Raw genomic sequence first — 23,004 nt, 5'->3', positions numbered from 1 at the left:
CACACACATAGATTTTTAAAATGAAGAGCAATGTGTTAGCATGGATGACCAAAGATTTTTAGTAAGATTACATCACGTGAAATCTGGGGGAGCTAGCAAATTGGATACAAAATTGGATTGAAAGTAGGAGATAGAGTAGTGGGTTACTTTTCGGACTAGAGGCTTGTGACCATGGGTGTGCTAAAAGGATTAGTCTGGTTCCACTGCTTTTCGTTTTTATATAAATTATTATGATGTGAATGTAGGAGATATGGTTAGTAAGTTTACAGATGACACCAAGAAAGATGGTGTAGTGGACAGTGAGGAAGGACAGTGTATCTCAGAATACATTGGGCCCTTGATCAGATGGCCAGTGGGCTGGTGAGTGGCAAATGGAATTTAATTTAGATAAGTGTGAGGTGTAGCATTTTGGTAAGGCAAACCAGAGCAGGATTTGTTAATGGTAGTGTTGTCCTGTTTTCCCCCCTCAGTCGAAGCAAAATGCTCAGAGACACAGAATAGTTTTACCTCCTTCATCTTTATTCCGGGCGCTGGAGGGAGAGAGAATGATCGCCCATGAGAGCACAGAAACATGAGTTCATGGTCTTCTTTGGAATAGCAGTTTCTCGATGAATTATATAGTTATTTTACAGGGGGGAGCATCCAGATTAGGCAAGATATATATTGATTTGGTGACCGTTGCAATCAGCAAGTGTCAATAGTAAAGATTAAGCCATCTGCTGTTACACAATGGCCCTTGTTGGGGCTGGCTTCACTTAATGAATACTTTTCACCTTGTTGAACTGGCCTCACATATTGAATGCTACCTTATCTTGTTAAATGGCTGTACATAATGAATGCTTTTCCACCTTGTTAACCCATTACCCTTGCCTCCAGCACCCCATTGTTAACTGCAAGTTCTTATCTGATCTGCGTTCTGCTCAGCTGAACCTCTTGTTTCACAAAACTCAGAACTTGACTCTTTCTCTGCCTGCTTATAACCTATACACATTCTCAGTAGGACCCTTGGGTGTGTGGCTAAACAGAGAGACCTAGTGGTGCAGGTGTGTAGTTCCTTGAAAATGGAGTCGCAGGTAGACAGGGTGGTGAAGAAGGCATTTAGCATGCTTACCTTCATTGGTCAGAACATTGAATATAGGAATTGAGCTATCATGTTGTGGCTGTATAAGACATTGGTGAGGCCACTTTTAGAATACTGTAATCAGTTCTGGTTGTCCTTCTATAGGAAGGATGTTGTTAAACTTGAGAGGGTTCAGAAAAGTTTGACGAGAATGTTGCCAGAAATGGACGGTTTGAATTATAAGGAATTGCTGAATAGGCTGTGGCTTGAACAGCCAAGATCGCTTTCATGGACTAGGGGTGTCTAAAATTTGAGGGTATAGTTTAAGGTGAGAAGGGACAGATATAAAATTGACCTAAGGGGCAACCTTTTCATGCAAAGGGTAGTGTGTGTATGGAACAAACTGCCAAAGGGAAGTGGTGGAGGCTGATACAATTACATCATTTTAAAAGGCATCTGATTGGGTACATGAATAGGAAGGGTTTAGAGGGATGTGGCCAAATGCTGGCAAACGGAACTGAATAAGATTGTGATTTACGTTTTTGAGAAGATTTGTAGCTTCGGTTGAGGTTCAAGTTGTAAGTTTGCTCATTGAGCTGCCAGGTTTGTTTTCAGACGTTTCGTCACCATCTTGGGTAACATCATCAGTGAGACTCCAGTGAAGCGCTGGTGTTCTCTCTGCATTCTAGTTATGTGTTTAGGTTTCCTTAGGGTGGTGATGACATTTCTGGGTTTTTTTCTCAGAGGTTGGTAAATGGGGTCCAAGTTGATGTGTTTATTGACGGAGGTCCAGTTTGAATGCCAGGCCTCTTATGAATTAGGTTCATCAGCTGATGTTTAAGTGTGTTGGTTGGTTTGTGGGCTACCATGATGCCAAGGGGTCAGAGTAGTCTGGTAGTCATTTCAGAGACGTCTTTGATGTATTGTAATGTGGCTAGAATTTCTGGGCGCATTGTGTTTGCTTGTTTGGGTTTGTTGTTGAGAAATAGGTGGACTGTGAAATTGGGTACCAATTCTCCATGAAGTCACTGTGTAGGTATTTTTCATTTGCTGCTTGTATTTCCTGTGTGCTGCAGTGCGTTGTGGCCTGTTTAAATAATACCCTGATGCAGCTCCGTTTATAGGTGTTGGGATGATTGCTTCTGTAGTTAAGTATCTGATCTGTGTGTGTGTTGCTTTCCTGTAGACGCTGGTCTGCAGTTCTCTGTTAACTATTTGTTCCACTGTGACATCTAGGAAGGGGAGTCTGCTGTTGTTCTCTTCCTCTTCGGTGAAATTTATGCCAGTAAAGATGTTGTTAATGATATTGTAGGTTTCCTCTAATTTGTTCCATTTTGTGATGACAAAGATGTCATCCATATAGTGGACCCAAAGTTTGGGTTGCATCTTAAATAACAAGCCCAAACAAGTAGACACAACACACCCAGAAACTTTAGCCATCCTGTCATACATCAAAGACATCTTGGACTACCAGACTACTCCGACCCCCTGGCATCATGGTAGCCCACAAACCTACCAACACACTGAAACAGCTACAGAGGAACCTTGATTATCCGAAGGACATGGGTGGAGAGTATTTCGTTCAGTTAATCAAATGCTGGATAATTGAATGCCGGATGGCATAGTTTAGCCAAGCATCGGGACCTTGTGATCTTGTCAGATAATCCAAAATTTGGATAATAGAATGCCAATAATTGAGGTTCCTCTGTACTTATGAACCTAAAGGACCCTATGCCAACAACCAGCAAAACAAGTGTAATTTCCTAAATACTCTGTGAAGACTGTAACAAATACTACATCAGACAGACAGGCAGAAAACTAGCCAGCAGGATACATGAACATCATCTAGCCACCAAAAGACATGATCCATTATCACTAGCAACCTTATGTACAGATGAAGAAGGACACCACTTTGATTGAGACAACGCATCCATCCTCAGACAGGCTAGACAGAGACATGCCCGGGAATTCATAGAGGCCTGGCATTAAAACTGGTACTCCATCAATAAACACGTTGATTTGGACCCCACTTACCAACCTCTGAGAAAAATAACCGGAAATGATATCACCCACCGTAACAGGCCAAGGCACATCAACAGAAAACAAGACGTAACACCAGCACATCATCAGAGGCTCACTGATGATGTTACCTAGCATGGTGATGAATTGTCTGAGAACAAACCTTCCAGCTCAGCAAGCAAGCTTACAACCTCAGATTGGGATGTTTGGTTGCTGTGGATGAGTTGGATTGAAGATTCTGTTTTCCATGCTGTATGACTTTTATTTGATCAAGAGAGAGGCCGAGGGAGGTGGAAAAAGGTTTCAGAAATGTATATCACGGGGTAAACTGCTGCAAGCATGGCTTCTAATGATGGAGCGAACAATGGGGAAAGTGCATATCAAAGGGCAAATGTAAGAAACAGTAACTTCCTGTTGGACAAGCAGGAAGATAAAATAATGAGGGTCATTACAATAAGGGGGTTTAAACATGAGAATGAGTATTTTAAATGGAAGAAGAGGGATAGTGAGTGAAAGGGCCTGATTAGTTAAAATACACAAAGCAGAGGTTCAGATAAACTGAAGTTTATAGATGCTGGAGTTTGGGAGACGGCATGGAGAGGAGTCAACTGGTCAAGTTTGGAGGTGATAAAGATGTATCTGACAACTTCAGTAGCAGATGAAATACAATGAGAGTACATAGTATTACAAACATACGAAGATACAAATTAAGAGCAGGAGTAGACCATTCGGCCCTTCAAGCCTGGTCCACCATTTGATTTGTAGCTGGCCTTTTTAACCTCATCTCCACATTTATGCCAACCCCTGATAGCCTTTCACCCCACTACTTACCAAAAATCTATCCGGTGTGGATGGTGCCAACAAGTTGGTGGAGCTCCTCAAGGGGAAGAGTGCCTTATCTCTCCTTCCAACTCCGTTTTGATTTAGCCCCTCCCCTACCTCTCCCTCACTTTGATGTTAGTGTGTTGTCCTTAATGAACTCTACATGTAAATTCAATAGTTGGAAACAAGGATGGTTTAATGGTGGGGGTTAATAAATGAACATGTCTACAAGGGATTTGGTGGTGGGAAAAGCTATTCAGTTGTGTGTGATAGGACTTCTGGATATAAGAAAAGGAAGAAATATGTTTTTCTGTATTCTTGGTGAGGGAGCATGTGATGTCCAATATTCTTGACACTTTTAGAGAAACATCGGCACTGCAGGGGCTGCAGTGCTTTATCACCTCCTCTCCAACTCCATTTTGCTTTAATCCGCTCCCTCTGTTCCTTCCTTTCCCTCACATTTGGTGGTACACTGCATCGCCCTTGCTAGCTTTGCATGTAAATTGGTTAATTGAAACCACAGATGACTTATTGCTGGTGGAAAATGAATAAAAAGTACCACCAATGATTGGTGATGACATATTAAAAATCATCACATTAAACTGATATTCTATTAGCTTTTCTACTTATTTGATGCAGCTACAAACTTTCCTTTTGTGATTTATGCACTGGGACATCTACATCCCTGGGTATCTCAGAGATCTACAATCTCTTACTGTGCTTTTTAAATTATTATTTCCAAAATGGACAATTTCATAATTTCCCACATTATAATCAATTTGCTAACCTTTGTCTACTCAGCTCATGTATCCGTAATTTTTCTATAGTCCCCTTGATTCCTCTTCACAACTTCCTTTACTCCTTACATTTGTTTCATTTGCAGGTTTGACAACTGTACATTTAGCCTCTTCATCTAAATTATTTACGTAAATTGCAAATTATATCACTGGCAAGGAAAGAAAATTGCTTAGCTAACGAAAAGCAGTATAGGCATAAATAGTTTTTGGGTTGGCAATACAGAACAAATTAGCTAAGCAATTTTCTATCCTTGCCAGTGATATAATTTATGACCTGATATTTAATTTTCTGATGAGATATTTCATCTAATGCCTTCTGAAAGTTTTAAGTGGAGTATGTCCACTGGTCATTCACAGTTGATATTACTACTTCAAGCAACTCTAAAAGGTTAGATAAACGTAATGTAAGTTGTAAGTTTGCTTGCTGAGCTAGTAGATTTGTTCTCAGATGTTTCGTCACCATGCTAGGTAACATCATCAGTGAGCCTCTGGTGAAGCGCTGGTGTTCTGTCCCGATGGCTATTTATGTGTCTTGGTCTGTTGTGGTGGGTGATATCACTTCTGGCTCTTTTTCTGAGAGGTTGGTAAATGACAAATGATGCTCCCAACCCACTCCACAAATACGAATGAGAAATTTTGGGCCCAAAAACTATGTATATTAATGTGACTGACCATGAATAGACAAGTACGCTAGAAGGAGCAATCAAGACTAAACAGTTCCCTCATTCCTGATGAAGGGTTCATGTGTGAAAGGTTGATTCTCCTGCTCCTCCGATGTTGCCTGACCTGCTGTGCTTTTCCAGCATTACACTCTCAACACTAAACACCAGCAGACCAAGACAAAAAAAATACTAGCCCTACAAGAAAAAGTAGCTAAACTTACACACAGCAATAACACGGACAATTCAGAGACTTGGATAAAGCACCTATTGAACCGACCACTCACAGACATGGGAAAAAGCCGTCATAGTACGAGGGATGAACTTCAGGGATGAGGTCAAAAAGGACTTCCTGGCAGCACTGGAATCCACCCTGAAAGACAATGGACTTATGGAAGAAATCGAGCAGGCCCTTCAGGCAGACAGTAGCACCAACATTAAGCAGAAAGAAAGAATGGAACACCCTCAACACACTGGAAAGGAAAGCTGTGGAAGGAGTCAGAAAAGACAGAAATATTGTAACCCTACCAGCAGACAAAAGGAGCATAACTGTAATCCTGAACAGAGGAAAATACATTGAAACAGCAAACACAGTCCACACAGATACCGATACCTAACAACAGATGGTGATGGACCTGACTCCAGAAAATCCTATTACAGCATTCCTGGGGAAACTTCACAAGACAGATGAAATTAACAAGACAGACTTCCAAAGAATGAAACCTGAAGGATCAAACACACTCCGTTTCTACAGATTACGAAAAGTACATCAACAAGGCCCTTCCCTCAGACCCATACTCTCTCTTCCCAGTGCACCAACATACAAACTAGCAAAGGAACTGCAACGCAAACTGAAATACCTAGTAGTAGAGTCAAGCAACTCTATCCACTCCACCCAGGAATTCCTTAACATCATCAAAGGCACGAAGATAGAGGACGATGAGGTCATGGTTTCTTTCTATGTGATGGCCCTATTCACATCAATAAATGTCACCCTAGCCAAAGAAACACTGGCCTTATGGCGAGACAAACCTGACGGCACTAACTCCATCAGCAAGGACAACATCCTCAAACTAATAGACTTGTGCCTCACAACCCACTTCACCTTCAACGCTAAGACCTACAAACAAATCAATGAGACACCTATGGGATCACCAGTATCAGAACTCTTAGCAGAAGCGGTTATGAAGGGGTTAGAACGAAAAGCCCATCCCATGATCCAGCCCAAGCTTTAGGTCCACTATGTGGATGGCATGTTTTGTCATCATAAAATGCAACAAATTAGAAGAAACCCACAAACACAAAACAACATCCTTGCAAGTATAAAGTTCACCAAAGAGCAAGAGAACAATAACAGACTCCCCTTCATAGATGTCATGGTAAGACGCAAAGCCAATGGAGAGCTACAGACCAGCATTTACAGGAAAGCCACACACACTGACCAGATAATCAACTGCAGGAGCAATCATCCCAACACCCACAAATGGAGCTGCATCAGGACATTATTTAAATGAGCCCCAACACACTGCAGCACCCAGGAACTAAGATAAGCCAAGGAAAAACACCTGTACAATGTATTCAGGAACAACGAGTACCCAATATGCACAGTCTGCCGTTTCCTACATAACAGACCTAAAGAAGAAGACCCAACACGCCCAGAGACTTGAGCCACCCTGCCACATGTTAAAGGCATCTCGGAGATGACAACCAGACTACATCGGCCCCCTAGGCATCATTATAGCCCACAAACCTACCACCACACTGAAACAGCTCCTGACAAAGTTAAAGGACCCCGTACCAATAACCAGCAGAACGAACTTCATATACAAAAATCCCTGCAAGGACTGCAACAAACATTACATTGGACAGATGAGCAGGAAACTAGCCACCAGGTTACATGAGCACCAACTAGCCACCAAAAGACATGACCAACTATCATTCGTATCCATACACACAGATGAACAGGAACACCAGTCGAACTGTTAAAGGCTATGCAATAACACAAAAAATGAGGGATAGATAGGAACAGGATGTTTACTGTCTTCAGGAATTTTTTATTTCTGAATTTATTTTTCTCCTTCAACCTGTTCAGCGATGGATTAGGTGGGACTTGAACTCATGCCTTTTGTTCCAAGGATAAGGACATTACCATTGTGTCACAAGAGGGTCCTGGATATAGTGCTTAGACTGTTGCCAACTGAATTCAGCTGGTGTTATTAAACCTGTTTGCTGTGCATGCTGGTAGAAAGTATAATGAAATCTTCATTTCGGACTTTAGCAAATACTTTGACTGTTTCAACAAACAAAGTATTCCTTAAATTTAAAACTAGAACAGGCCTCAGACACAAGTGATTATTCTGAAAGCTGCAAAGAAATCCTAATTATTTTGAAGTATTAAACGACTGGGATTCAAAAGGCAAATATTAACATATCATTTTCCAATTTCATTTCAGGTTTCTTTTTAATGTGCATTCACAATGAATACATCACGAAGCAGTTCTTCATTCCTCAGTGATGGATTTGATCTTAGCTTGACTGGCTCTCAGTTACCCATGACTAAACGCCCCAGCAGTGCATCACCTGCCAAACAGCTAACACGCTCCACCTCTGTCATCTCTGAGACCAAGGCCAAAAGGAACACTTTGGTAAATAATACCGATGGAATCTGTGATGTAACTTTATAGAACTTTAGGAGTTTAGAAACTTAGGTTTACAAACTCAAAGATGTTTCGAAGACTAAGGCGAGACCTTAATTGAAGCATAAGATGTTTGGTGGACAGCAGTTGATAAGGTAATTGCACAAAGGATTTGGATGAGTCTAGGTCCAGAGGGCATAATCTCAGAGAAAGGGTTGCCTAGTTAGATTAATGATAAAGTGGAATTGCTTCTCTCAAAGGGTAAACAATCTGTGGAATTCTTTACTACAGAGAACCACAGAGGCTGGGTCATTGAGCCAATTCAAATTTTTTTTTAACAATAAGGGAACCCAGGGTTATGGGGAAAAGGTAGTAAAGTAACGTTAAGGATTATCAGATCAGCCAAGATCCCATTGATTGGCCAAATGGCCTACCTCTTCTGCTATGTCTTAAGGTCTTATTTTCAAAACCAACTAGATTCTTGAGAAAATGGTTATTTTTCATGAATGTGATAATCCATGGTGAGTAAATCTAATGTGCCAGCAGACTTCTGGTATGAGACCCAAGTTGTCATTTTGTGGGCAATTTAGTTGTTTTGTTGGACATTCGACATGTTATGACACACTCTGGTACAGGTGGGACTTGAATCCAGACCATGTGCCCTTGAGGTAAGGATGCTTCCTCTTATGGCCAGTTTAACCTTAGCTTAATCACTGCTAATTCCCTTATTACTCTCACTTGACACTTGTAAAAGTATTTTCCAGTGAGCTTTTGGAGAGCGATTAGAAGCATAGATTCTGGACACTTTTCATTCTATATCACTGCACAAGGAATACTGTGTCAAATTTTAGTTCTTGCTTTCACAACTGCTTGCCTGCCCCAGTTCCTCAGTGTTGGCCAAAGCTGTGATTAGCTAATTTGTGACACCAGGGATTGTGTCTGGGATATTTCTGTGCTTTTTAATTCCATGTTCCAGATGTTATACATAAGCAGCCGTCCCTTGGTTTACTGGTGCATAGAAGTATCACAAGTGACTATTACTGCCTATTCATCAACCTGCATCTTCTCATGCCTGGTAGGTTCCATAAACCAGTTAGTGAGGAAGAAATGGGTACAGTTAGTGCTATTGCCCATGATTGATTTTGCCTGTTGTTAGTATTGCTGTGCATTTCTTCTCTGCCACCTAAAATCAGCACTACAACTCAAATTGGACAACGCAAAATGCAAAATTTGAAAATATCACAAATGTGCTGCAGTACTTAGAATTGTTTACAGAAATGGATAAAAATTTGTAGGAAAAATTGTTGGATGTGTGTGAAAATATAAGTGCAAGGGAAACCAAGAGAATGATAAACATAGTATTGAAAATTTATAACCGCAAAAGATATGTGTTTGCCTCTCTCTAGGTTAATGGTGGGCATGGAAATGTCAATGGCAACAGTTCTCGTACCATCAACAATTTACAAAGGTCAAACAGTGCAACACAAGTCAGCCAGCAAGCCAGTGCATCAGTAAGGTAATGTTGTTAGTTCACACCACTGGAAAGTGTAACATATTCTTGGTTTAGGCTGTATTTAATCCCCTCTGTAAATATGAAAGAAATCTTGCAAATCAATTCACCAATAACTTTGTCAAAACAATGAGCAACATTTTGATTGTTCAATCAGCATTCATTGCCTCAATGTAATTTCTCTGTTTTCCATGTGTGTCTGAAAGAAGCATTTGCACAATACCTTTTCGTTACATTTTCCCCAATGCTGTTCATAGCAGAGTCACCAATGGGTGTTGGTGAGTTTTGAGAAGATTTGTAGCTCAGGTTGAGGTTCTGGATGTAGGTTTGCTCGCTGAGCTGGCAGGTTCATTTTCACCCTTCCAGCTCAGTGAGCAAACCAACATCCAGAGTCACCAAATGTGCAGAGATATTCTTGGGCTGATAGGTCAAAGCTGTGTAGTGATTGAAATAAGGTCAGCCAGGTGGATCTCATAGAATATGTGTTCCTTGATACGCTATGCTGAGAGAAAAAAAAAGTGTCTCCATTGCTTCTTTTGCCATTCAAATTCAATCAGTGTCCCCTGGTTTTTGATCCTTCTATCAATATGATCAATTTCTCCTGTTCTTCTCTGTCCAGATCGTTCATGATCCTTCATATATCAAATCTCTTTCTTCTCTGAGGAAAATAGGCATAGTGTTACCAGTCTGTTTCTTCATGTTTATAATTAATAGGCTTTAATTTTGCTGATGAGCCTGTATTGTGGCACCTTTTGTCAAACTTATACACTCCATGTACATGACATCAACAGCATTATCCTCATCAGCCCTCTCTGTTATCTCATAAAATCTAAACCAAGTTAGTCAAACATAATTTGCTTAGTGCTGATTGAGGGACATGGCATTGTGAAAGGATGCGTGTCCATTGAGAGCCACCTTCCTGCCTTTAATGCTGAATCCCTTGCCCCTTTTCATCACAACCACCAATCCTGCAAAACACCCCTTGCCATCACGCAATGATCATGGGTCTCTCCGGTGGTGCCACTGAACATGATATGCTGGCAGCTCTTTGTAGACAGGTGACCTATTCCTGGAAAACTGATCCTTTGGAAGGCCTACTGCTGGTCTGGTTGATCCAAAGGAGGTGACACTGGTCACTTGCCACATCGTCAAAGGTGAGAGCAGCTGGTATATCTGAGAAACAGGATGTCTGAATGTGCCAGTATCCTCGGGAAAAACAAGGACTGCAGATGCTGGAAACCAGATTCTAGATTAGAGTGGTGGTGGAAAAGCACAGCAGTTCAGGCTGAATATGAGGAGCAGGAAAATCAATATTTTGGGCAAAAGCCCTTCATCAGGAATAGAGGCAGAGTGCCTGCAGGGTGGAGAGATAAATGAGAGGAGGGTGGGGGTGGAAAGAAAGTGGCATAGAGTACAATAGGTGAATGGGGGTAGGGATGGAGGTGATAGGTCAGGGAGGAGGGTGGGGGAAGGTAGCAAAGAATACAATGGGTGAATGGGGTGGGGATGAAGGTGATAGGTCAGAGAGGAGGGTGGGGTGGATAGGTGGAAAGGAAGATAGGCAGGGAGGACAAGTCATGGGGACAGTGCAGAGCTGGGAGCCAGCTCAGCCAGGCTGGTGAATTGCAAAACCTGCGCCCACACCTCCTCCCTTACCTCCCTCCAAGGCCCCAAAGGAGCCTTCCACATCCATCAAAGTTTTACCTGCACATCCACCGATATCATTTATTGTATCCGTTGCTCCCGATGCGGTCTCCTCTACATTGGGGAGACTGGACGCCTCCTAGCAGAGCGCTTTAGGGAACATCTCTGGGTACCAATCAACCACACTGCCCTGTGGCCCAACATTTCAACCCCCCCCCCTCAGTCGAGGAAATGGAGGTCTTGGGCCTCCTTCGCCGCCGCTCCCTCACCACCAGACGCCTGGAGGAAGCACGCCTCATCTTCTGCCTCGGAACACTTCAACCCCAGGGCATCAATGTGGACTTCAACAGTTTCCTCATTTCCCCTTCCCCCACCTCACCCCAGTTCCAAACTTCCATCTCAGCACTGTCCCCGTGACTTGTCCTACATGCCTACCTTCCTTTCCACATATCCACTCCACCCTCCTCCCTGACCTATCTCCTCCATCCCCACCCCCTTCACCCATTGTACTCTATGCTACTTTCTCCCCACCCCCACCCTCCTCTAGCTTATCTCTCTACCCTGCAGGCACTCTACCTCTATTCCTGATGAAGGGCTTTTGCCCGAAACGTCAATTTTCCTGCTCCTCGGATACTGCCTGAACTGCTGTGCTTTTCCACCACCACTCTAAAGTCTTCTTCTTAGAAGGGGAAAAGTAAAAAGGCCAACTTTGCTTGATTGCAATGGAGATGGAGACCCCCAGAGGGCCACACTGGCCAGAAGGATGCCTCTATGTGTGGAGTGGTCTTCAACTGCACGTGGTATCTAGTTAGCTTTGGAATATTGACTTTAATAAGCATTTGTCTCTTACCTAATCAAACAGGCTGCTCAAAACGGGCCTTGAGATGGAACTGTGCTGGCTAACCAGCAGGTTGGCAGGTAACAAAGGATTGTGGTCCATCTGAAGTGTTTGGATTTGGTGCCCAGATCTGCCCGCTCACCTGGCTGGCCACATTCTTCTTTTTTTTTGTTTCTTTATTTCTCCTTTGTTTCAAAGTTCACGTTTTGATCTTTTCTGCGGCAGCAATGGAGGTGGGCAGTTGCAAGGACCTGCTGCGGCACTGGGATCCAGTGTCTGTTCCTTGTCGTGGCTGCAGCTTTATCGAAGTCTTCATTGTTGTTGGGTCTGGTCGATTTCTCCTGGCGGTGGTTTCAGTGGTGGCTACAGCAGTGGTGGCCTGGTGGTTCTGGTTTGTTCCTTGTGGCTATGGCCTCAATGTGGCGGCTTTGAGCAGCAGTTGAAGTGGGGATGACTTGAGTGATGGCTTCAGCATCGCCAACCTTTTGGGTTCGGTCTGTCCCTCCTTGCTATGGTGGTGATACAGTGGCTTTAGTGTCAGCTTTGATGTTGGTACAGTGTGTCCAGTCTGGAAATCCTTGGTTTGGTGGCCTCGGACAGTTTCAGTAGCCACTTCAGAAGCCCAGGAGCCGAGGAGGGAACAAAAGATGAACTTTGTCCTTCCTTTGTCTCTGTTATCTCTTTTTATACTTTCTGTAATTATAATTGTGGCAACTTATATGCATTTCACTGTATTTTCATAAATGCAAGTGACAATAAGTTGCTATTCAATTCTATTCTAAACAATCCTGCCTTTGCATCCATTTTAAAATTAAATGCATTTAGTTTTTTGAGTTTCTTCAAATGTATACTTCTCTGTTCTTGGAAAGTAGAGATATAAAGTAATTTTAGTTTTGTAAAAGCAGCAAAATCATCTTATTTTACCTGATGTGGAATTTATTTTATGTGTGTCTATGACTTTCGTTTTTTTGGATTGCAAGCAGTAAGTAATGAAATTTAACTTGCTTGCTATCTTTTTTGTCCCGAGAAGGATTGAGGAACCAATTTGCAAGAAAATCAATAATTTCAAAAAAAAAACAAATGTTTTTCCACTGAATTCACTGACATTGAAATGACCAAATTGTCATATTAGAGAGATCTGAAATCCTATGCAATTGCTTATTGTAATGAATATAGATTACAACTTATTTGCTTGCAGTTAGTGACGGTAGGTGGCAGTGTGACCATACATATTTCAGTAACATCTCTGATCAATAAATGGTGCCCAGTTAGTAAACACTTAACTTGATGATGAAGAAGTTGAAATGAATTAGAAAACGTTTTCTCCATCTATTTCATTGAGCATCAGTCCGTTCCCCTCTTTTCCTTGAGTTTTAATCATTATTTGATTTAAAACAGCAATCACATAGTCACCAGGTGGAGTAAAGTTCAGACCACCAGCAATTGCTTGGAGGGAAGTTCAGCTTGGTCACAGTATCTACATGAGTACTTGATTTATGTAATCAATAAATCTGCATTTTATTCCTAATTCTTGCCTAGTTAGGGCTGAGGGAGTGATGCAGTGACTTTCGAAGAATCAAATTTCAAATGTGCAATAATGGAACACACTGAACAGACCCGCAAGAGAGCACAGTTTGGAACTAATGAGGCATTTATGTGCATGTCACATAAGGAGTGTGGAATTATGAGAATTAAGACTTTAGGAAAAGTGAATATCTGGAACTGGCTGCACATAATCACTAAAAGTTCATTCTGCTGTAGCACAACAGTTGTGTTCCTCTCAACCCTGTGTTATAGAAATCGCGCTGTACAAGATCACTACAGAAAATTGCTATATCCTTCAGTAGCAAGTTTGCATAATTCAAATAGAGGCAACAATTCGTCAATTGCATTATAGCCAATTTGTATGAATAAAATGTGTATTATACCAGAATGACTATAATGCTATTATGGCACTGTGAGTGAACAAAATAAGTCCATTAATTGTGACTCTTATCCTGTTTCCTGCTTAGTGAAGAGAGAGCAGATGATTTCCTGGCTTTGTTTGATAGCTCAGCTGATGGGAGGAAAAAACTATCCAGTTTGAGCAAGACATCCCCAGAGAAGAGGACCACTTGGAATGTTCTGGTAATTATAAACTAACTAACTCACTAAATTAACTCTCCAACCAACAGCGTGCCTTGATGTGTCAACAGGATTTTTCCATTTGTCCTTCAGAATCCTGTATAGTTTTATTTGTTATTTTCCATCTCCAATTTACAGAAGTGTTGGTCATTTCCTGGAGTACAGTTCCAACTGCTAAATGTCCCTCACTTATCTGGACGCTCAAATAGTATCTTAGCCTCTTGATCTCCTGAATGTAATGAAGCTTTCTAAGTTATTTGAACAGTTATTCAAGCTGGAATAAAGAAAATAATATTAAAATGGTATAAAAGTAAACTAAAACAGTTTAAAGATTATTTTGACAGCCTGTCCTTTTTAAATGTTTCAGTATATTACACTTATTCCCCCACCAAATCTCTTACTAATTACCTCTTGCTTGAATGTCCTGATGTCTGAACTTTGCATTGTAGTCATTCATACAAATATACAAAGTTAGAGCAGAAGTAGACCATTCAGGCCCTCGAGCCTGCTGTACCGTTCAGTATGATCATGGCTGCTCTGATAACATTTTGACTTCCATACTCCCCCCATTCACTCCCAATAACCACAGATTCTGTTATCTAACGAGAATCTATCAACCTTGTTCTAAAGAATATTTTATGACCTTTTGAGGCAGAGTTCCAAAGTGGCACAACCTTCAGAAAGGAAAAAAAAATTATCTGAAAGAGTGACCCTGAATTAGAAAACAGTGCTCCCTAGTTCTGGCAGACTCTCAAAAGGAAACATCCTTTCCATGTCTAGACCACTATTAGGACCATTCAGAATCTTGTATACTTCAATCATGCGTCTGGACATTTTCTTTGTTCTTTGTTCTTAACCAGATCACCTCTCTCTCTTCTAAACTGCACTGAAAACATGACCAGCCTACCTTAACTTATCCTCATAAGAAAACCCATTCATTCCAGGTATCAATCTAGTAAACCTCCTCTGAACTGCATTTACATCCTTCCTTAAATAAGAAGACCAAAACTGCACACAATAACCACCTTCAGAAACTTTGATTTCAGTTGTACCATCTCAAATAATCACATCTTTCCAAAAGAACCAGCTCAACTATATTAACAAAACGCTCTGGACTTGAAGTAGCAGCTCTTGCACTTTAACTTGCTATCTCTGGTTTTTATTTGAGCTGTTCATAAAAGGTTTCAAATGCACGGTTTTCAACTAATTTGACACTGCTTCACATTCAATATTAAATTGCTTCTTCATTTGACACTCTATATTTTAGGAAGCAAGATCATGCAGGAAAACATTACGTTCCATAGAAATGTTCTCTGAGATGCAATGGCTGCTAGATCAGTTGTTAATTTTAAATCTGAGATTTTTTTATGAAACATAGGTGTTAAGGGATATGGGTCAAAGGCAGGTAAGTAGATTTCAGCCAAAGATCAACCATGATCTCATTGAATGGTGGAACCAGCTCAAGAGGGTGAATGGCCTACTCCTGTTCGTCTGTTCCTGTGGAAGTTCTCCATCTGATTGTACTTACGTTTTCGAATGATACTTTTTTTTTTAAGTGATTAATCCATGAGTTAAAAGTAATTTGTCTTTAACTGCCAGGAATTAAAAGTCTCACCAACAATATTCAAGTACACCAGGCAGAATAGAATTGGCTTCCTGTAGAAATATTTTTTCATGGAACATGACTGCAGTAGTTGTATTCTACAAGGCTATCTGAATGCTAACATTCTAATAGTTAAAGCTTGAGAAATGTCCTCTTAAACTGTCATGCTGAGTGGTCGTGTGTTAATTGCATTTATAATGGAAAGTTGAGGTAGCTCTGCCATTAAACTCTGTCCCACTGTGATTCAGCGTGCTGTTGAAGATTAATTATTCTGGCAGTTCCTCAGCTGCTAATTTGCTTGAGTGTCATGCTACAACTTAGTCACGCTGTCTTGAGTTTATAGGGAATACAGGAACAGCACAAGGCCCTTTTGGACCATTTACTGTGTCCCACATAACTGTAGATTGTGTGAGATGACAGTCATTGCATGAGATGAAAACTAGTTCAAGACCTCTCAAGGTTCATAATTCTCTAGGCAAAGAACCAGCTTCTGACCTGTAACTCCTTTACCCTTCCAGTGAAGGAGGAAGAGTAGGACCGCTGGGGCTCGTCTGTTCCGTCCACTTTGTTTTTGTTTCTTTCCTCCTTTTTGTCTCTCTTCTATCTTTTTTTTCTCTTTTATTTTATTTATCTCTTGGTGAAGAGCTTGGTCATGGCAACACCAACAGTGGAGGCGAGTGGGCCCAGCAGCGCGAATTTAAGTAGCTCCAGGAGCATGGATTGATGGCAACAGCATCAGAAGCAAGTTTGGGTTCCCAGCAACTGCTGCATCATCGAGTTGTTCCTAGAGACGACTCATGGCTGCTGCTGTGGAGTCCAATTTGGTTTTGCGGTGGCATCTGCGTGCAGTGCAGATTCATGAAGTCGGTGGTGGAGGGGAGTTTGGGCCCAGTATGCCGTTGGCGTCAGCTGCGGCTACATTGGTGAGGTGGGCCTGAAGCTGACTCAGGCAGTGGCGGAGGTCAGGTTGGTACCCAGAAGCATCAGTGGCATCTGCATTGGTGAGGTCCAGAAAAAACTCAGTGGTGAGGGCATCGATGGAGGTGAGAGAGTGCCAAAGAATGGGGATTTCCGTTGCAGCAGTGGCAGCGCGGTGAAGGGGACTCATGCCTGGCCTCCAGGCCCACGGCAGAGCATTTCAGAAGAAGCACTGTAATGTTGGACACTTTATTTCTCTATCTTTGTGTTCTACGTGTTGGTTTATTTTTCTGTGTTTTAAAATGGCGCTGGAGAGTGGCAACATTATACAACACTGTATTTTGTAACAAGATGTACATGACAATAAATAAATCAAATTAAATCAAAACACATCTTGTGTGACGTAATTGGAAGTTCTCATCCTGGGTCATTCCTAACCTATTTGATTGTAAAATATAGCTAACTGAAGCACAGTATATTCTTTTCATCATCTTGTATGCCTCAATCATATCATTGTTAAACCTAGGCTTTTTTAAAATGCAGAATTCCAATTCTTTTCACCTGTCTTAATAACTGAAATGATTTATTTTGGGGTTAAGTCATCACTAAGTTTAAAACTAACTTTATCTTGCTCCTTTCCTTTGTCCTTTCCAAAAACCAGATTGTAAGTCAGGCCTGGTCATTTTCAACAGGGCTTCCCAATCTGTGGTTGTTGTCACTGCCTTTTAATCGACTACCCTCCACCTCCCCACACCATGTGGCAATGAGGGTTAAAGTTGGGAGAAGTGAAGGAAGGAGAGGATGAACAACTCTCCTGCCCTCCAAATTTCACTCTGGGATCACAAACCATCTAATGCATTAAAATAAGGTGCACCAGGAAAAGAGTTTGGAAGCTTTGTTCTGTGAGGATAACATTATTTATTGTGTGAGTTGTCCTTTTAATGCATCACAGTATCTTAATTGCTCTTCACAGTGTTGTTCATATGTGATTTTGAGAATTTGTGCACCTGGAAATATGGATTTCTTAGTTTCTTCATCTTCTTTAACACTTTCCCTGAAGCGTATATGAATAAAGAGAATTCACCCTGCATCATTCACACTCCCTAACACAATTATGAAATTTCATGCTATCTGAAAGTTTGCAGATTGTTCCCCCCATGCCTTCATTCAGATCATGTATTAAAATAGCAAACAGTAAAGGTCCCACCGTGAAATCTGGCCTAACTGTGTGGGGCAGGTGATGCCTGTGGATATTTTAAAGTAAGTGCTTTCTGATCCTTTATTTTTGAACCTATTTCAGTCCATAAAAATCCAGGTACCAAATTGACCAAATGAATTCACAAATCAATAATCCTTAATCTGTACTATTGTGATAGCAATAACTTTTTAAAAACTACAGTTAGGTTTGCAAGATGTGATTATTTTTTGTGAAACCATTGTGGGTGTCCCATGTATGCTCTTCTGTCCAAACAATCATTTACAACATTCCTAAGTATTCTGTCAAAAATGTTTCCTCTACTGGTATCTAACTAATGGGACTGTAGTTTCCTCCTTCTATCATGTCACCTTTTTTTGAAGCCTTGGTTCATCCAGATTGATCATTTTATACAATAATATTGCCCCCAAGCTCTGTCTAAATGCTGGATTTACTGATGACCCAATTGGAGACCTGAAAAGAATACTCATCTTCACTTACATGACCTGAATGTCTTATACTTCAAAGAATTATACAGTTCTTCTGTAATCCTTGCTGTTGGATCTCCCCTAACTGATGTGTGGGAAACCACTTGAGTAACTTGTAGTGGAAAGATGAAGTTAGTTTTAAATCTAGTGATGTAACACATACTGTACTAAACCAGGTAGTTGAAGAGAAAGCAACTTCTTGTAAAAGATCATTCCACTGTACTTATGACTTAACCATTTAATGACAAGTCATTTGTTATTGATGAGAGCCAGGAAGGTAAAAGTGGCTATTGTATGACCTTGGCTTCAGCACAGTGTAGAAGGATAGTATTTTCTGTTTCAAATACAAGCAATTCATTTCAAAAACAATGGACATATTTGTAGAATAACCTGTTGTTTCTCCATTCCGGTCTTTGTTTCTTCCCGAATGGCAGGATGAGGAGCCCAGAGCTTTCCCAGTTCCTGTTAGTGGTCGCAGTACCAGTACGATAGACGTGCCTGTCTTGTCGAAAAGGAGAGAGACCGCAACTGTGTCACTAGCAGCCAACTTTACAGCCAACAATCGGTTAGTGGATTTCTAGAAAGCTATAATAAGGATATAAGAATAAAAAAAGCTGATTCCCAGATATAATTGAAAGTACCTTTTGATCTTTGAATTTTGTAGAAATGTTTAATAGTATGATGGTAAAGAATGGATTTTGCCCTTTCATACATGCTTCTGTGTACTTCCAGCACTATTACTGTCCACTCCTGGATACTACCACACTTGAGAGAGGATGTGAGGATTCTTGATAATGTATAGAGGAGGAAAGATTTTGGAATGATTCCCTGGCTGAGGGAATTTAGCAATTGGATTTAGCAATTGTTGATGCTAGAGTTATTCTTCTTGGAGTAAAGAAGTTGAGAAGTGATGTGATAAAGGATACAGGTTATGATAAATTTAGAGAAGATAGAAAGAAAAGCTGTGCCCATAATCTGAGACACAAGGAATAGGGAGCACAGAATTTGGACTGTGGGGAAACGATGAAGGAAGTTATTTTCTATGAATAAGTGGAAATGACCCAGAACTTGCTGTCAGTGAGAGTGATGGAAGTGGTGCCGGTGAATGATTTCAAAAGAAAATTGGATGGCACCTGAAGAAAACAAACTTGCAGTGCAATGCAATAGAGTCATAGAGCTGTACAGCGTGGAAACAGACCCTTCGGTCCAACCTGTCCATGCCGAGCAGATATCCCAACCCAATCTCGTCCCATCTGCCAGCAGCCGGCCCATATCCCTCCAAACCCTTCCTATTCATATACCCATCCAAATGCCTCTTAAATGTTGCAATTGTACCAGCCACCCACATCCTCTGGTAGCTCATTCCATAAACGTACCACCCTCTGCAAGAAAAAGTTGCCCCTTAGGTCTCTTTTATATCTTTCCCCTCTCACCCTAAACCTATGCCCTCTAGTTCTGAACTCCCCGACCCCAGAGAAAAGACTTTGTCTATTTCTTCTATCCATGCCTCTCATAATTTTGTAAATCTCTATAAGGTCACCCCTCAGCCTCCAACGCTCCAGGGAAAATAGCCCCAGCCTGTTCAGCCTCTCCCTATAGCTCAGCTCCTCCAACCCTGGCAACATCCTTATAACTCTTTTCTGAACTCTTTCAAGTTTCACAACATCTTTCCGACAGGAAGGAGACCAGAATTGCATGCAATATTCCAACAGTGGCCTAACCAATGTCCCGTACAGCCGCAACATGACCTCCCAACTCCTGTACTCAATACTCTGACCAATAAAGCAAAGCATACCAAATGCCTTCTTCACTATCCTATCTACCTGCGACTCCACTTTCAAGGAGCTATGAACCTGAACTCCAAGGTCTCTTTGTTCAGCAACACTACCTAGGACCTTACCATTAAGTGTGTAAGTCCTGCTAAGATTTGCTTTCCCAAAATGCAGCACCTTGCATTTATCTGAATTAAACTCCATCTGCCACCTCTCAGCCCATTGGCCCATTTGGACCAGATCCTGTTGTAATCTGAGGTATCCCTCTTCGTTGTCCACTACACTTCCAATTTTAGTGTTATCTGCAAACCTCCTAACTGTACCTCTTATGCTCGCACCCAAATCATTTATTTAAATGACAAAAAGTAGAGGGCCCAGCACTGATCCTTGTGGCACTCCAGTGGTCATAGGCCTCCAGACTGAAAAACAACCCTTCACCACCACCCTCTGTCTTCTACCTTTGAGCCAGTTCTGTATTCAAGTGGCTGGTTCTCCCTGTATTCCATGAGATCTAACCTTGCTAATCAGTCTCCCATGGGGAACCTTGTCAAACGCCTTACTGAAGTTCATATAGATCACATCTACTGCTCTGCCCTCATCAATCCTCTTTGTTACTTCTTCAAAAAGCTCAATCAAGTTTGTGAGACATGATTTCCCACACACAAAGCCATGTTGACTATCCCGAATCAGATAGAGTGGGGACTTTCTGGTTTGCTTTCCAGAGGGCCAACATGGATTCAATGGCTGTCTCCTTCCGTGCTGTGAGGCCTCTATGTCAGGAATAATGTATCTTACTGTGGCATTTATTTCACCATGAAAAGACTGCCATCCTGAGTTTATCCCATGATTTAATAACCTGCAGTTAATAAATTAAATACTGCGCTGAAAAGTATTAATTAGTTTCGGAATAGATTTGGGGTACTGTCATTCATGAGAAAGGGCTAATTGCTATTTTGTTTTAATTTGAGCCAGACTGACTGGCTTGATGGTGAAGATCTTGCATTTGTCATCACCTATGGTCTGTCTGAGAAAGCAGAATCTGGCTGGAGAACCAGTCTGCTAGCTTGCTCGCATAGACACTAATGATCTACGTGTTCTTCTTATTGCACTGTAATTTCAAAAAAGAAAGTTGTAGAGTAGCAATACTGCGGATTCTATCACAAACGAAACTTAACGGCACAGTGCTTTCCTGGAGCTCAGCAGTTTTCAGGTCCGAGTGTACTACAGTTTGCTCTTCTGCTTTTAATTACTATCCAGTTAAACCCGCTGTAACATGCTCGAATGTGCCAGTTGAGTACAGCACTAAGTGGACCATAATGAATAAAAGTGAACAGGGCAGGTATGTGCAATTAGGATGATTGCTTGTATGGAATATAAACATCAGTATAAATCCTTTTCAAGGATTAGCAGTTTCTATGTTGTAATTTCAATTTTACACCGATCATGGATGGTAGTTTTATCACTGAAAGATGATGCAATATTTGCAGTTAGCTGCCGGATAAGATGGAGAAGGTAGCCTGAGATTGGAATCTTTTGCTGTCTGATGGCAAGGTTAGAGATGAGAAGGACAATTAATTACATAGAATGATGGTTAGCTAAAATAGTGGACGGATGTGCTCAGATGTTAAATTTATTCTTTTGTTGTCTTTTATTTTGAGGAGCTGTTAATGGTCCATCATGTCTGTGCAACTCTATCCAATTAGTTAAATTTCCCCAGTTCTTTCACATACTCTGCAAATGTCAATCTTACAAGTATACATCTGGTTGCCTATTGAAAGCCATGATTCTACCTCCAGCACTTTATTAGGCAGTGAATTCTAGATCATTTTTATTATCATAATTTCATAATCAGAACAAAAATTTTCCTCATTTTCTGGATTATCACCAATTATCATAAACTCTGCTTTCTGGTCACCAATTGTCCTGCCTGTGGAAACTTTTTCTTCTGACTTCATTGCATTAAAGCCTTTCATTATTATCAATGCAGCCATCAAATATCCTCTTGACCTTCTCTCTGCAAGGAGAACGATCTTAGCTGTTCTAGATTTTCCACACAACATAAATTCCACATATCTGTGCAGTTTGTGAAATGGTTATCGTGAAGTGTTTATTGTGATTCACTATATGGATAGAAAAGCAGACTTTACAATGTGTACGATGCTTCATTGATTTAAAATATGCCCACACCATGAATCAATAGGTAAAAGTTATGGTTATAAATTTATTTTATCAACTCTATTGCAATGCAGTTTATTTATACTTGAGCATGCAAGCTTGAAACAATTCAGCCATATCTTGCTTTGGAGAGAGATGCTGACTGGTGGATTTTAAATTCAATCAATAAAATCTGGAATTCATTAATCCAGTCTCAGTAATGGTGTCCAACGTCATTGCCTCCGTCTATAATACAACATGTTGAAAGCTGTCAGGATTTGCTAAACAAAGTCAAAATGTTTAACTTGGAGAGTGTTTGCTCATGTTTATCCAAATAAAATAACTTCATTGCAAGATATTTTGTCTTTGTGGGTTGAATAATTTTTAATTTTCTTTTTTTACAGCAGTAACAAGGGAACCGTTGGGAATTCTGTCACCACAATGCTGCACAACAACTACCCAACTATTGATAAACTTTTGACCCCAAAAAGCTCCAACCAGAAAGCCACATCTCTGAAGTAAGTGCAATATTCTTCTGAATCGTGGAAACTATTCAAAAATCAATTTAAAATCCTATTATTCTCACTTATTTATGAAATGATAATGTTTGCAATTATATTCAAAGTCTGATATCTTTTCTCTATGGTCTAATTTTATTAATGCATACAACCAAGAATATTAGCGGATGCTATATCACATTTCTTGACCGTGGCAGGGTAGCTCAGTGGTTAGCATGCTGAGGGATCCGGGTTTGATTCCAGCCTC

General features: G+C 40.9%; 1 protein-coding gene across 2 annotated transcripts in view; it reads left to right on the top strand.

The window, feature by feature from the left end:
* Positions 1-23,004, top strand: part of cep131 (centrosomal protein 131) — a 129,982-nt gene that overhangs the window by 5,979 nt on the left and 100,999 nt on the right. For both annotated transcript variants that reach the window (XM_043714980.2, XM_043714979.2), the window contains exons 2-6: positions 7,811-8,002; positions 9,400-9,509; positions 13,998-14,112; positions 18,748-18,878; positions 22,644-22,757. In XM_043714980.2, the coding sequence (XP_043570915.1) occupies positions 7,835-8,002; positions 9,400-9,509; positions 13,998-14,112; positions 18,748-18,878; positions 22,644-22,757 (638 nt within the window). In that variant the 5' untranslated portion in view covers positions 7,811-7,834. The remainder of the gene's footprint in view (positions 1-7,810; positions 8,003-9,399; positions 9,510-13,997; positions 14,113-18,747; positions 18,879-22,643; positions 22,758-23,004) is intronic.

The sequence above is a fragment of the Chiloscyllium plagiosum genome, unplaced genomic scaffold, assembly GCF_037043375.1.
Source record: "Chiloscyllium plagiosum isolate Xiang-an unplaced genomic scaffold, Cpla_swu_hap1 HiC_scaffold_25, whole genome shotgun sequence".
Taxonomy (NCBI): domain Eukaryota; kingdom Metazoa; phylum Chordata; class Chondrichthyes; order Orectolobiformes; family Hemiscylliidae; genus Chiloscyllium; species Chiloscyllium plagiosum.
The sequence above is the reverse complement of the archived record's forward strand: the minus strand, read 5'-3'. Positions and strand labels throughout refer to the sequence as shown.